Source organism: Bubalus kerabau, chromosome 6, assembly GCF_029407905.1.
Source record: "Bubalus kerabau isolate K-KA32 ecotype Philippines breed swamp buffalo chromosome 6, PCC_UOA_SB_1v2, whole genome shotgun sequence".
Classification (NCBI taxonomy): Eukaryota; Metazoa; Chordata; class Mammalia; order Artiodactyla; family Bovidae; genus Bubalus; species Bubalus kerabau.
In genome coordinates, this window is record NC_073629.1 from 51948935 (window position 1) to 51962505 (window position 13571).

General features: G+C 35.4%; 1 protein-coding gene across 2 annotated transcripts in view; it reads right to left on the reverse strand.

The window, feature by feature from the left end:
* The window catches only part of RPAP2 (RNA polymerase II associated protein 2), an 83750-nt gene that overhangs the window by 40489 nt on the left and 29690 nt on the right, over positions 1–13571 (reverse strand). For both annotated transcript variants that reach the window (XM_055585158.1, XM_055585159.1), the window contains 3 exons: positions 12257–13181; positions 5835–5917; positions 3077–3157 (listed from right to left, as the gene is read on the reverse strand). In XM_055585158.1, coding sequence (XP_055441133.1) covers positions 3077–3157; positions 5835–5917; positions 12257–13181 — 1089 coding nt within the window. The remainder of the gene's footprint in view (positions 1–3076; positions 3158–5834; positions 5918–12256; positions 13182–13571) is intronic.

A 13571-nucleotide genomic window follows, 5' to 3' on the forward strand; every position in this document is an offset into this window, starting at 1 on the left:
TATATTGTGAAATGACAACCAAAATCAAGCAAATTAACATTTCCATCACATACAGTTACCATTTTCTTTTTTTGGTGGTAAGACCACTTAAGACCTCTGTTCTTGACTTAGATTTGGGGTCTAAACCCAACTACTAGTTGTGTAATTTGAAATTACTTAATCTGTCATCTCTCACCTATAAAATGAGGATAATACAACTATTTTTTGGAAATCAGATAACATGTGTAAAGTGCCAAGCACAGTCGAGGACACAGTAGTTACCAAACTGAGTCCATGTACTGACATGAACTAAATGTTATTATCAGGGCTGCTTCAAAACACCGAAATAACAAATAGCCTGGACAGCGAGTAGTTTCCAACCTGAAATACCTAAATTCCTTGGGCATATGAAAGTAATAATGTGGCAATCTTGAGTTGTAGCCAAACATTTCTTTTCAATGGGTTTCAAGTAAGTTCTGAGATCCTCAGAATAGTTTTTTTAAAAAAGAAAACATGCAATTAGACAGAAAAATAGCGCTAGAAAATACAGTCAGAATAAACTGAATTACTTGTTCATTTATTCTAAGTGAGTGGGGTTAAAAATGAAGTACAAAGTTCCTATCTGTAGTTCAAGGTTAAAGGTTTTATTCTTATATCTTTTCTAATGAGTCTTAACCAGTTTGCTCAGAATGGTAATTAAATACTGTCTGCAAGAAACTGAATGCCAAGTCCTTTAAAAAATCAATGAAATAGAGCAACACCTGGTCTTCATCTTCCCTCAGTTAAGCTATCTTAATATATTTACTTCCTTAATAAATCCTGAACACTGTGCATTCAAACTTTATCATAACTATAGACAGTTGAAAACACTTTTTTTTTCTCCTTCTTTTGGATGTATGGCTTTGTGACAGGTATATGACACAGACTCTCTCTTTTAATGAAAAAGGAATACAGAGAAGTTCGGCTTTGGTCTTGGTATTTGGCCCAAATCCTCCTTTTACAAAGCAGTTAGTCAGTATTCCAAAGGTCTAGCCCAAACTGAGCACCATTTCTGGCATTTATAAACCTGTGTGTGATCAATGATCTTGTGATTGCATGGGTGTAACAATCTCAGTAATTAGAATCATATCATTCAGATTTGTTATTCCCTCAATATTCACTTTCAAATATAAACATTCTAGACTCCACAAGAATGTCTTAAGACAACTTATAATTGTCTTAAGTCTATGAAGACTTAAGATTTAATCATAAAGTGTTACAAATGATCCTTTTCAATAGCTGAAGATGAAGAATTTTTGAGACATACCTAAACTTTGAATCCTGCTGCTGCTAAGTCGCTTCAGTCGTGTCCGACTCCGTGCGACCCCATAGACAGCAGCCCACCAGGCTCCCCTGTCCCTGGGATTCTCTAGGCAAGAACACTGGAGTGGGTTGCCATTTCCTTCTCCAATGCATGGAAGTGAAAAGTGAAGGTGAAGTCGCTCAGTCGTGTCCGACTCTTTGCGACCCCATGGACTGCAGCCTACCAGGCTCCTCTGCCCATGGGATTTTCCAGGCAAGAGTACTGGAGTTGGTTGCCATTGCCTTCTCCAACTTTGAATCTTAGTTCTTATTAAATAATTTATCGGAAAACATTTTTCTGAATGTTTGTATTAACTGTCAATCTATTTTGCTAAGTGAAAAATTTTACAAATTGTTTATATATAAAATTATGTTTTCACAAGCAACGTAATTACCACAGCATTCTACTCTTCTACTGACTGATAAAACAAGCATCTAAGAACATTTTTACTCCATTTCAACCAGTTTGGCCACCTGATGTGAAGAGATGACTCATTTGAAAAGACCCTGATGCTGGGAAAGATTGAGGGCAGGAGGAGAAGGGGACGACAGAGGATGAGACGGTTGGATGGCATCACTGACTCAATGGACATGGGTTTGGGTGGACTCCGGGAGCTGGTGATGGACTGGAGTGCTGCAGTTCATGGGGTCTCAAAGAGTCGGACACAACTGAGCAACTGAACTGAACTGAACGTGTCAATACTACTATTGTTAGCAATAAACTATAGTAATAGTTAATTTTTTAGATGAAATGATTCTTCTACTCTAGAAGTTCATCCTATCTTGGTGCTGTCTGGCTACACATAAAAACTAATTGAATTTTTGGTCATTGGCATTGGGTCAAAATGTACATCTCGTATACATCTCTACTCATAACATACGTAGCGGCTTATCTCTAATGCTTTTTAGTAGAGAATCTCGTCTTAGCCTGGTGGAGTATTTTTACCTTGATAGTTGTAGAAAAATCCCGACTCTTCCACTTCATAACTGATATTCTCTAGTCTTCCTTTTCCTGTCTTTGTCACTCAAAGTCTGTTCTACACTATTCAAAACTAAATTATCCACTGTTTTGCACTGTTCCCTGTGCTCACCTTATCTTCTCACAGGAGTTCTTCCTCGAGGGTGGGCTTTAGGCTTCTTCTATATTGTCCATAGTGCTGAACAATACAGAAGTGCCGGTCATTTAATATCTATTTACTAGTTCAGTAAAATCCAAGATATTACTGACTAGCTACCTTTGTGTCTCATATATCATTCTCCTTAATTTTAGATTATTCCATAAATAAACTATCCAAACTAAACATATCAAAGTTTAAGCAAATAACAGGCTGCATTTAACAAAAGATATAAGTGGGGGGTGGGGAGGGACAAACTGGGAGACTGGGAATTACATCAACATTAAGGTAACAGTAAGGACCTACTGTATAGCACAGGGAGCGCTACTCAGTACTCCATAATGGCCCATATGGGAAAAGACTCTAAAAAAGAATGGATATGTGTATAACTGATTCCCTTTGTTGTACACCTAAAACACAACACTGTAAATCAACTATATTCCAATAAAAATTTAAAAATAAACAAAACCCCCCAAAGATATAAATAATGTTGTCAGTGGAAGAGAAAACAGTGTATTAAGATTTAAGACAATGAAGGTAAATCATTTACTTTCTTCATGCCTTAGTCTACTATGGATTCTGCAAGGCAATTACATAAAGTCAAAATAACTGAGAAGGAAAATCGTAGTATTAATACTAACCTGAAAGTTTGGACAAGATTTTTAAGTTGTGTGTAAATATCTCCTAATGTAATCTGAAGAGGTCCCAAAAGTCCAGGCAATCTGAAAATAAAAATTACATTTCTTTTAAAAAATAAATTTCTACTAAAATATAATTATGCAGATACATCTAAAAAATATAATTATATAGATACATTTTGGGGGTTCTTGCCTAAGTTTGGATATTTCATAGGTAGGTAACCATGACTCTGAGGTGGAGACAGTTAAGCCAGGTTTAACTGGTGAGAAGTCATAAAGAAATATTTCAAAGTAACTCCACACTCTATTTTGTAGTCTATGCTACAGAAAGAGGCATTGAAATGAAAAAATATTTTGGCTGGTATCTATATTCTTGTCTCTTTCTTACCTTTTCACTTTCAAATATTAAACAAATGGAAAGAACACAGGCCAGAGGAATTGCCCTCCAAATGGAGCATTACAGGAATGTGGATTTAATATTTATTAAATCCTTTTGGTAAGGTAAAAACTGGTACATTTCTAGAGAGCAATTTGACAATATATACTAACATTTTAAATGCAGACACTGTTTGACCCAACAATTTTAATCAATACTATACAAAATTTATCCTAAAGAAATAATCAAACATAAAAAAAGACAGTTATTGGAGAAGTATTTTAGTAGTGAAAAACTGGCAACAAATGTGTGTCAGTAGATGGTTATATAAATTATGATGTAACCATAAAATAAAACCTTTAAAATATCATCAATCTATATATTTTAATGTGGAAAGATATTCATGATAAATGTTAAGTAGAAAATGCACACGAAGTTGTCCCATTTTTTATAAAACCATACATATTATAATACAATTGTATATCACACACAGTATATATATAAAGCATGTCATTTTCTCTAGGTTTAGACTATAACATATGGAACCAAAGGGAATGAATATACACACATCATATATATCACATATATGCCAGGGATGAACATCAAAATACTAATAGTAATAACTGTGATTACAGTGATTTTCACTTCTTTAATTATATCATTTTGCACAGCCTAACCCTTCTGGAATAAGAATGTATTACTTAAAAATTATATAAGTTTAAAACATGTTCCAAAATACAGAAAAAATAATAACCCCTCATTTCTATTCCCAGATTTAGCCTCCCAATATTTTGTTCCATTTGCTTCATTTTTCCTTTTTTGCGATATCTTCAAGTAAACCATGTCCTTTGTTTGACCCCTAAATTACTCTTTATGTATCTAAATACAAGTGCATTTTTGTATAAAACCATAATAAAATCATATTTAACCAATAACAGTTCCTTAATATCATCTAATACCCAGAGCATAGTTCACTTTCTTTGATTCTCTAAAATAAATTTTTTGTATAATTGGTTTGTTCCAATCAGAAACCAGGAAAGGTCTTACTTTTATAATACAGTGTTAACTTTCATAATGAGAAAAATAATTAACTGCTTTCATAAACAATGAAACAAAAAAAATCCCTATGTCACTATTATTTTGTTTTCAGTATTTGTGCTTCTCCTCCTTTTAGTTATTCTGCCTCTTCTCAGATTTAGTTGTCACCCTAATATTAATAACTTGGGATTCTAGCAAAGTTCCTTTTGGGATCTCCTGTTGCAGCTAAAACCCATAAGGGACGGAATTCCTTCAGTGACATGGCTGTGTGGTCTTAAATTTAAAAGTGGGTGCTTTCATTAGCTAAAAAGTCTAGAAAACCATTTTCACATAAACCCTTACCTATCAATTACATGCTAGCATAGTTAATCTATCCCAACTTTGAGAACCTATGTAACTAAAATGAAGGATTGATACCTTTTTATCCGAAGTCAGACAGCTGGTAACTTATATTGTTATATAAATTAAATTTTAACAGAAACAAATGTACAAGTATGAAGAATAGAAAAAAGGCAAAACAGAGTATATATGAAGTCTTAACACATAACAAGCATTCAATAAATATTAAACATTTAAAATGTAAACTTTAGAAAAGTAAGCTGTTCAAAATACTATGGCTGCTAGAAAAGGCCTTTTAATTTTTGAACTACTACAGAATTAAGGCTTCTTCATGTGCACAACACCTTAAGTAATGCGTGAAAAAAACCGTTCTGTCTTTTCTGCTGAAGAGAAAAATGCAAGTTGAAAAGTTCAAGACATCCGTCACATCTCTGGAAAAAAGATTTTCAAGCTCCTTTTGAAAGAGAAACCAAGATTGCAATTTTCAAATGTCATTTATGACTGGGCTAATTACAAGAACAACAATTTCCACTACGGGAAGCTCAAAACTAAAGTGCAAAACTCAAGCTTCTGAGTGTGAAATGGTTCTCTGAATATGCATATCTACCGAGTAAGTCAATAAACCATTAAACCTTTATAAAATCTTATTCACATGTGAAACTGATGACACATTTACCACAAATCAGTATTTAAATGGGTCCAGCTCTGATATTTTTTTCCCTGACTTCACTAGATTATTGAATGGAAGTGAGGTAGTTTGGTTTTCTAGTCCCATAATCTCAACTTTTGTCTTTATTATGTGTCTCTGTCTTCAGCACAAAACAATTTCAATATGCTTTGGCAGAACACCTTAAAGATGCAAGTTTCTCAGGTGAAGAAATCCATGTAAACTTTATGTATTATTTTTCAAAATTAAAAAATCAAGGATTACACCTACAACTTATAAACCCACAAATATCAAATTGATTTTTAGATATTATAAAAGTGGAATGATAATTACATACTTACACTTTATTCAATTTTTCAAGTACGATGCGTTTTCTGATCTGGTTCTGAGAACTTGAATCTATCAGTGGAAAGGTGGGATCATGCTGAATCACATTTTTAAACAAAGCAAAATAAAATCATAAATTTATATTCTTTCTTTGATAATAACACATTAAAACACAAAAGTTTATACCTATGATATGGTAGACTAAAAATCAGACTTCAGAAGGAGAAGATTTAAATTTGAGTATCTACTTAGTCAGCAGGCTGGTGTGAACTTGCTTGATCATCTGCCCTCTTTTGAGAGCCTTTTCTCATCTGTATGATAGGGATACTAACACCTTCTTTATTAAATGTTGAAAATGTATAGAAAAAGACTTTGTAAAATGCTAAATGTCATATAAATGTAGGAGATTAAAGGACTAAAACTATCAAATACTATAAATATATTTTGGGAAACTCCAATTCTAGAAATGGCAGACAAGATAATTCAAACCACTCTTCTTGCTGAGAACTGAAAAAGAGAACAAATGTGGGAAAAAACCCACATTTGTTTGAAAGAATCAGAGAGCTAAGTAAGACGGTAAAGAATTATGGTCTGAGATTTTGGAGAAAGTAATTCCAGAGAAGGCACTGACTAATTCTAGAAGAGGCAATTTAGATACTGAGAACCTAAGCATCAAAGTTTGGGGCATGCCAAAAAGGAAGAGGTACTGTCAACCTTCCCCAAACTCGAGACCAATAAGAATGAATAGGAAACAGACTCGCTGCTGCAGGGCCTGAAGCCCAGCTTCCAATTGCCTTAATCACTGACTGGATTAAAGTGATTTGGGACGGCTGCAAAGCTGCCGGAAGCAAACACAAATCTGCTCTAGACGAAGATAACGTCAGCCTGGGTGTCAAGTTATCTCTGTAATTTTTTATTATACGATGTTTGCCACATAAAATAGGACAATATGACCATAATCTGAAACACAAGTTCATAAAATCAACCCTTAAGGAAATCCATGTAATGAAACTATCAGCCTTATTTAGAATAACTATGCTGAATATATTAAAAAAAAAATGACAAGATGGAAAATCTTAGCAGAGAATGGGAAACCGTATAAAAGAAAGAAATGAAACCCCTAGTAACTGAAAAATATAGCATTTAAAAGAACTCAATGGATAGATTTAATAACATAGTAGAAAGGACTGAAAAGAGAATATTCATTTGGAAAATATCCAGAATCAAACATAGTCACACACCTCTCCCTTCCAGGGGTAATGCAAAGTGCAGGAGAATATAAAAGACAGAAGATACAGTGAAAAAGACTAACATATCTGCAATTGGAGTACCAGGTAGAGAGGAAAACGAAAATGGGACAGAAACAATACCTGAAGAGGTACTACCTGAGAATATTCCAAAACTAATGAAAGAAATCACAGATTTAAGTATGTAACAGTCAAAATAATAAATACAAATAAAATCACATCTAGGCAAAGCAATCAAAAACTGATGGTAATCAAGGGGACAAAAAGAAAAAAACAAAATCTTAAAAGTAGCTAAAGGAAGAAGGTATTTTCAAATAAGAGAAAAAAATAGAGGCCAAAAGACAATGAATATGTATTTTTAGTGGGCTGTAAGAAAATAACTGCTAATTTAGAATTTAATGTCCAGGGAAATATCTTTCAAAAGTGAAAGTAAAATAATTTCCTGATAAATAAAACTGGGACGATTCATCATTAGCAAACTGGCACTAATGAAAAAAAAGGATATTCTTCAGGCCCACAGTGAATGTTCCTGGATGAAAGAATAGAGATGCAGAAGACATAAAGAACAGTAAAAGAGTAATTAACTGGGCAAATCCAACTCAACATTGATTATAAACAATCCTGCAGGATTTAAAAATACAGAGAGAATAAAAGCGCACAACAGTATGAGCATGTTAAGCTGAGTGGGTAAATGTAAGTTTCTAAGGTACTAACTGTCCAGGAAGCAAAGTATTAACTTATATTAAATTTTAGTAAGACACAGATTCAAGTTTTAATCTAGGGAAACCAATTAATGATTAGTAAAAGAACGTATAAAAACAAGCTAACAGAGGACAAAAAAATGGAATAATGATACTGGATCCAAAGAAAGAAGGAGAGAAAGAACACAGAACAGATGGGACATGCAGAAAGCAACAAGTGAGATGGGAGATTTAAACCTAAATGTATCAATTATGACATTAAATGTAAATAGACTAAATTCTTCACACAAAAGACATCGATTATCAGTTTAGGCTTTTTTTTAAGCTAGTCCTTGAAAATACTAACGAAAGAATGCTAATGTCAAAGTAGATCTTGTAAGACCAAAATTAAATAAACGTAGAGAAAAATTACTCCATATGCTAAGAGGTTTGATTTACCAAGAAGACATGACAATCTCACATTTACACCTAAGAACATGGTCTCAAAGTATTAAAATTCAGAAAACTAAAGGGAAAAATGATCTATAATTATGGCAAGAAATCTTGACCAACCTTTCCCATCTTTCTCAGTTACTTATGGAATAAGCAAACAAACCAACAAACAAGAAAGAAAAGAAAAATCAACAGTGCTTCTCAAACTGTAATGTGCACACATTTCCCCAGAGAGAAATAAGAAATCTGACTGATACTCCCCACCATAAACAAAAATCGATTCCAGATAAATTACAGACCTAAATGTTAAAGGAAACACAACAAAGCTTCTAGAAGACGAAATAATCCAAGCTAAGAAAAGATTTCTTAAAGAAGTCACTACGGGAACAATTAATAAACTGGGTTCAAGACACCGTTAATAAAAATGAAAAGGAAAATCTCAGTGGAAGATATTTGTAATACACAAAAATGGGTTTGAATTCTGCACACAGAATTCCTACAAATCAACAAGAACTCTCCCTCCCCAGCACCCCATATTCAAACAGATGAATAGAAAAAAGGACAAGAACGGGTATGTCACAAAACAAACTATCCAAATGGCCAATAAGCAGAAGAAACAGTGCTCAACTCAATGGTCAGAGAAATGTACTATAACCTAAAAGCAATACCATCAGAATGGTGAAAAGTAACAATATCAAGTATTGGTGAGAATGCAGAATCATGGAAACTGTCATAGATAGCAGAAAATACAAAGCAGAACCATTTTGGAAAACTGTTTGGCATTAACTAGTACAGTTGCATATATGCATACATTATGACACAGAAATTCTAGTCCTAGATATATACCCAACAGAAATGCATATACATTGAGAGATATATATATATATATACAAGAAAAGTTCATAACAGCATAGTTCTTAATAGTTTCCCAAACTGGAAACAGCCTACTCATTAACATTAATAAATTGTGATATATTTATATAATAGAATACCAAATGGCAATAAAACTATGAATTACAACTATATGCAACACAAACATACATACTGGTTTTTTTTTTTTTTTTTTGGCTACACTGTGTGGCTTGTGGGATCTTAGTTCCTCAACCAGGGATCGAATGCTGGCCCTTGCAGTGAAAGTGCCAAGTCCCAATCACTGGACTGCCAGGGAATTTCCAAGGGCTTCCCAGGTGGCGCTAGTGGTAGAGAAGAAGTGAAGTGAAGTTGCTCAGTCGTGTCCGACTTTTTGCGACCCCATGGACTGTAGCCTACTGGGCTCCTCTGTCCATGGGATTTTCCAGGCAAGAACACTGGAGTGGGTTGCCATTTCCTTCTCCAGGGGAACTTCCCGACCCAGGGATTGAACCTGGGTCTCCTGCACTGTAGACAGACGCTTTACTGTCTGAGCCACAAGGGAAGCCTTGTGGTAGAGAACCCGCCTGCCAGTGCAGGAGATATAAGAGATGCAGGCTCAATCCCTAGGTGGGGAAGATCCCTAGAGAAGGGCATGGCAAACCAATCCATTGTTCCTGCCTGGAGAATCCCATGCACAGAGGAGCCTGGTGGGTTACAGTCCATGGGGCTGCAGAGAGTCAGACATGACTGAAGTGATTTAGTACATATAGCACAATGTTGCATAAAATAAATTATATACAGAGTTAATTTATTTACATACAGTTCAAAATTGGGAAAACTATGTTATTATGATAGTCATTAACTCTGGAAAGATGTAATGATTTGTAGGAGACATACTTGAGCTTCTGGTTTACTCAAATTTTGTAGCCTGGGTAGTGATTACACTGGTATATTCACTTATGATAATGCAATGAGCTGTACACTTCGAGTCCGTGTTATAGCCTCGTGGGCTACAGTCCATGGGGTCACAAAGAGTCGGACACAACTGAGTGACTTCACTTTCTTTCTCAGAGAAGGCAGTGGCACCCCACTCCAGTACTCTTGCCTGGAAAATCCCATGGATGGAGGAGCCTGGTAGGCTGCAGTCCATGGGGTCTCTAAGAGTTGGACATGACTGAGCTACTTCACTTTCACTTTTAGTGAAAGAGGTTTAAAAACAGAAGCAGTCAAATTTAGGGATTAATTTTTTCTTCTTAAGGCTTATAAGCATAAAAATGATATAGGCATAAAAGAATATATAACTGAATAACAGAGATCAATGTTTTTCCAAGCTTCATGTAAAATTTATGGCTGCTGTCTAATAATACAAGTAAACTGTTGGGGTAGGTAACATTCTATACAAATATAAGAAATTTCTAAATTTTTTACTTTATTACTTTTACTCTCGTTTTAAATCTCCAAGGTGTCATTTAATTTATAGCCATATTTACTCAGAAATCTTTAGTAACAAACTTCTGTGCTAACAACAAGGTTATCACCTATTTGTCTTCATGTCAAATTACTTCATTTCCCAAACTACACATCAACCAAAATAGGATAATTGAAATATTATCCCGTTAAATCTCAGTGGCATACATCACTTTCTACATATAACTACTTACATATAACTGAGTACCAATTGTATGTCAGGTACTGTGATAAACGTTTTATATTCATTACTTTTAAAACTCATAACACTTGAGCAAGGGAAGCCATTTATAATCCCATTTACAGATAAGCAATTAGACTCAAGAGACTAAGTTTTTATACAGCTGTAAATGACAGAGCAGATAATCAAATCTAGGTTCACCCACGGAGAAGGCAATGGCACCCCACTCCAGTACTCGTGCTTGGAAAATCCCACGGACAGAGGAGCCTGTTAGGCTGCAACCCATGGGATCGCTAAGAGTCGGACACAACTGAGCGACTTCACTTTCACTTTTCACTTTTATGCATTGGAGAAGGAAATGGCAGCCCACTCCAGTGTTCTTGCCTGGAGAATCCCAGGGACGGGGGAGCCTGGTGGGCTGCCGTCTATGGGGTCGCACAGAGTCGGACACGACTCAAGTGACTTAGCATAGCATAGGTTTACCCAAATGTGCTTTTTCCATTTTCTCCTATGTCCTCTATTTTCCCAATACATCTCCTTTACTAAGTCATTTTCATTCATATTTTAAGTGAGCATGCTTTCCAAATACTAACCAAATATTTCACTATTCAATTCACAAATTTACTCCCATAAACGTCCAGAGTCCCACTGGAAATAAAACACAAAGATACACAACCTATGTAGAAATCTGAAAGCATATACACCAACAAAGAAAAAAGTCTTTTCAGAGTCTAGACAGTCTATGAAAACTAGGTTTTAAAGAAAACTTTGTCCCACAATTCTAGGCTATTTCTACATTAGCGAAACAAGGTTAAATATTCATGAAAATTTTCTAGGACAAACTTATTTTGAAAATAATAATGCTAATACTGGGCTTCCCTGATAGCTCAGTTGGTAAAGAATCTGCCTGCAATGCAGGAGACCCCGGTTCGATTTTTGGGTTGGGAAGATCTGCTGGAAATGGGATAGGCTACCCACGTCAGTATTCTTGGGCTTCCCTTGTGGCTCAGCTGGTAAACAATCTGCCTGCAATGTGGGATCCCTTGGTTGGGAAGATCCCCTGAAAAAGGGAAAGGCTACCCACTCCAGTATTCTGGCCTGGAGAATTCCATGGACTGTATAGTCATGGGGTCACAAAGAGTCAGACACGACTGAGCGACTTTCACTTTCAATGTCAATACTGGAGATGGCATTTTAAACCAAATGATTAAGGGACGCTTCTTTCTTAAATTCTTTCAGTACTTTTCTTCCTGCTCCAAGATTTACTATGGTGATTGTTCCATGTATTAGCAGTATGGAAAAATAAAAATCATTAAAGGACTTCCCTTGTGGTCCAGTGGCTAGGACTCCACACTTCCAATTCAGTGGGGCTGGGTTCGATCCCTTGTGAGGGACCTAGATCCCATATGCTACAACTATGAGTTTGCATGCTGCCAACTAATAAAAAAAGATCCCCGCACACCACAACAAAGACTGAAGATCCTACATGCCGCAGCTAAGACCTGGTGCAGCCAAATAAATCAATATTAAAAAAAAAAATTGTCATTAAGACATACCTCTTCTGAGTCTTGTGATTTGGTGGTTTCTTCATTCAAAACATATCGTCCTCTATAAAACTCCCTGATCCTTAAATTTAATGTTTCAGTTTCTTTTTTCAAGTTCTCATAACTTGGCAGTGGTTTAATGGCTGTATCTGAGGCTCTAAATGGTAAAGACTCATCCAAGCTGTTCAACTCCTGCAAGGCAGGAGAATGACTACCTGGGTCAGAGGTCGTATCATCTTCATCAAGTTCTTCTTTAACCAGAGGGGTTGAGGAGGATTTTAGACATACAGATGCATACTTCTGGCCATACAAAAACCTCAAAGTTTCTTCTGTCTTCCACTCAATCAAAGTCTCTTTCAGGGCTTTAAGTAAGTTTGCCTTTGCAATTTCAGGGCACACCTGCAATGAACTGGAAGCTGACCCAGAAACTTGGTTTGATTTGGCAAATTTCCTCTTAAAATGCTCAGCACTTTTCTTACTTATGCCTACAAGAGTTACTTTTGAACTACTGTATTTAATATCAGAAATTTCTGAAGCTTCTAATTTTTTTTGCAGAGAACTATTTGAAGAAATCTGTGTATTTACATTCTGTAAAGGAAGTTCACAAGCAGTAGCTTTCTCCTGATTATCTAATCTGCAATTGCCTAACTGCTCAATGACATCTACTACTGTTTGCTCTTTGCTTTCAGGTTGAGAGTTAACTTTTTGACCAGCTTTCTTTTTCATTATGCTTTTCTTGTGCAGCTGTGGCCTTGTTGCATTTGGTCTGTTTCCTGGTAGAATGGAGGAAACAAAGTCTTGCTCATTATCACTGCTACTATCACTATGAGTGCTAGAAGAACTAGATTCATAATGCTTCTCAAAATGGCCAGGACTGTCAATATCTGATGTTTTAATGGCTTTGCTGCATAACTGTATTTCTTCTCCAGAAGGACCACTGTTGAGAGAAAGAAATAAAAACTGTAACACAGAAACAAAATGTCCCAGAGAATTTGTACTTTGTAACTTTCAAGATAAAAATTTTATTCCCTAGGCAAGGCTTTATTTATAGGCTAATATTTACCTAGGCCTATATATACACACACACACATTTCAGAAGAAAGCTATAATTCTGTAATTTCTCTACATCATATCTGATATAGTTCTCTTTCCATCTTCTTCCCTTATCTTTTCTCCTTAATTATTTTAAAAGTGTTTTAAGAGTTGAGCAAAAAGAAGAAAAACAAAACAAGGAATCAAACCATATCCGCAAACAAAATCCCACAAACTAACACTCAATAATTTCATCCCATTGAATTATTTTGAATTTTGCTCACTCCAATTCTGT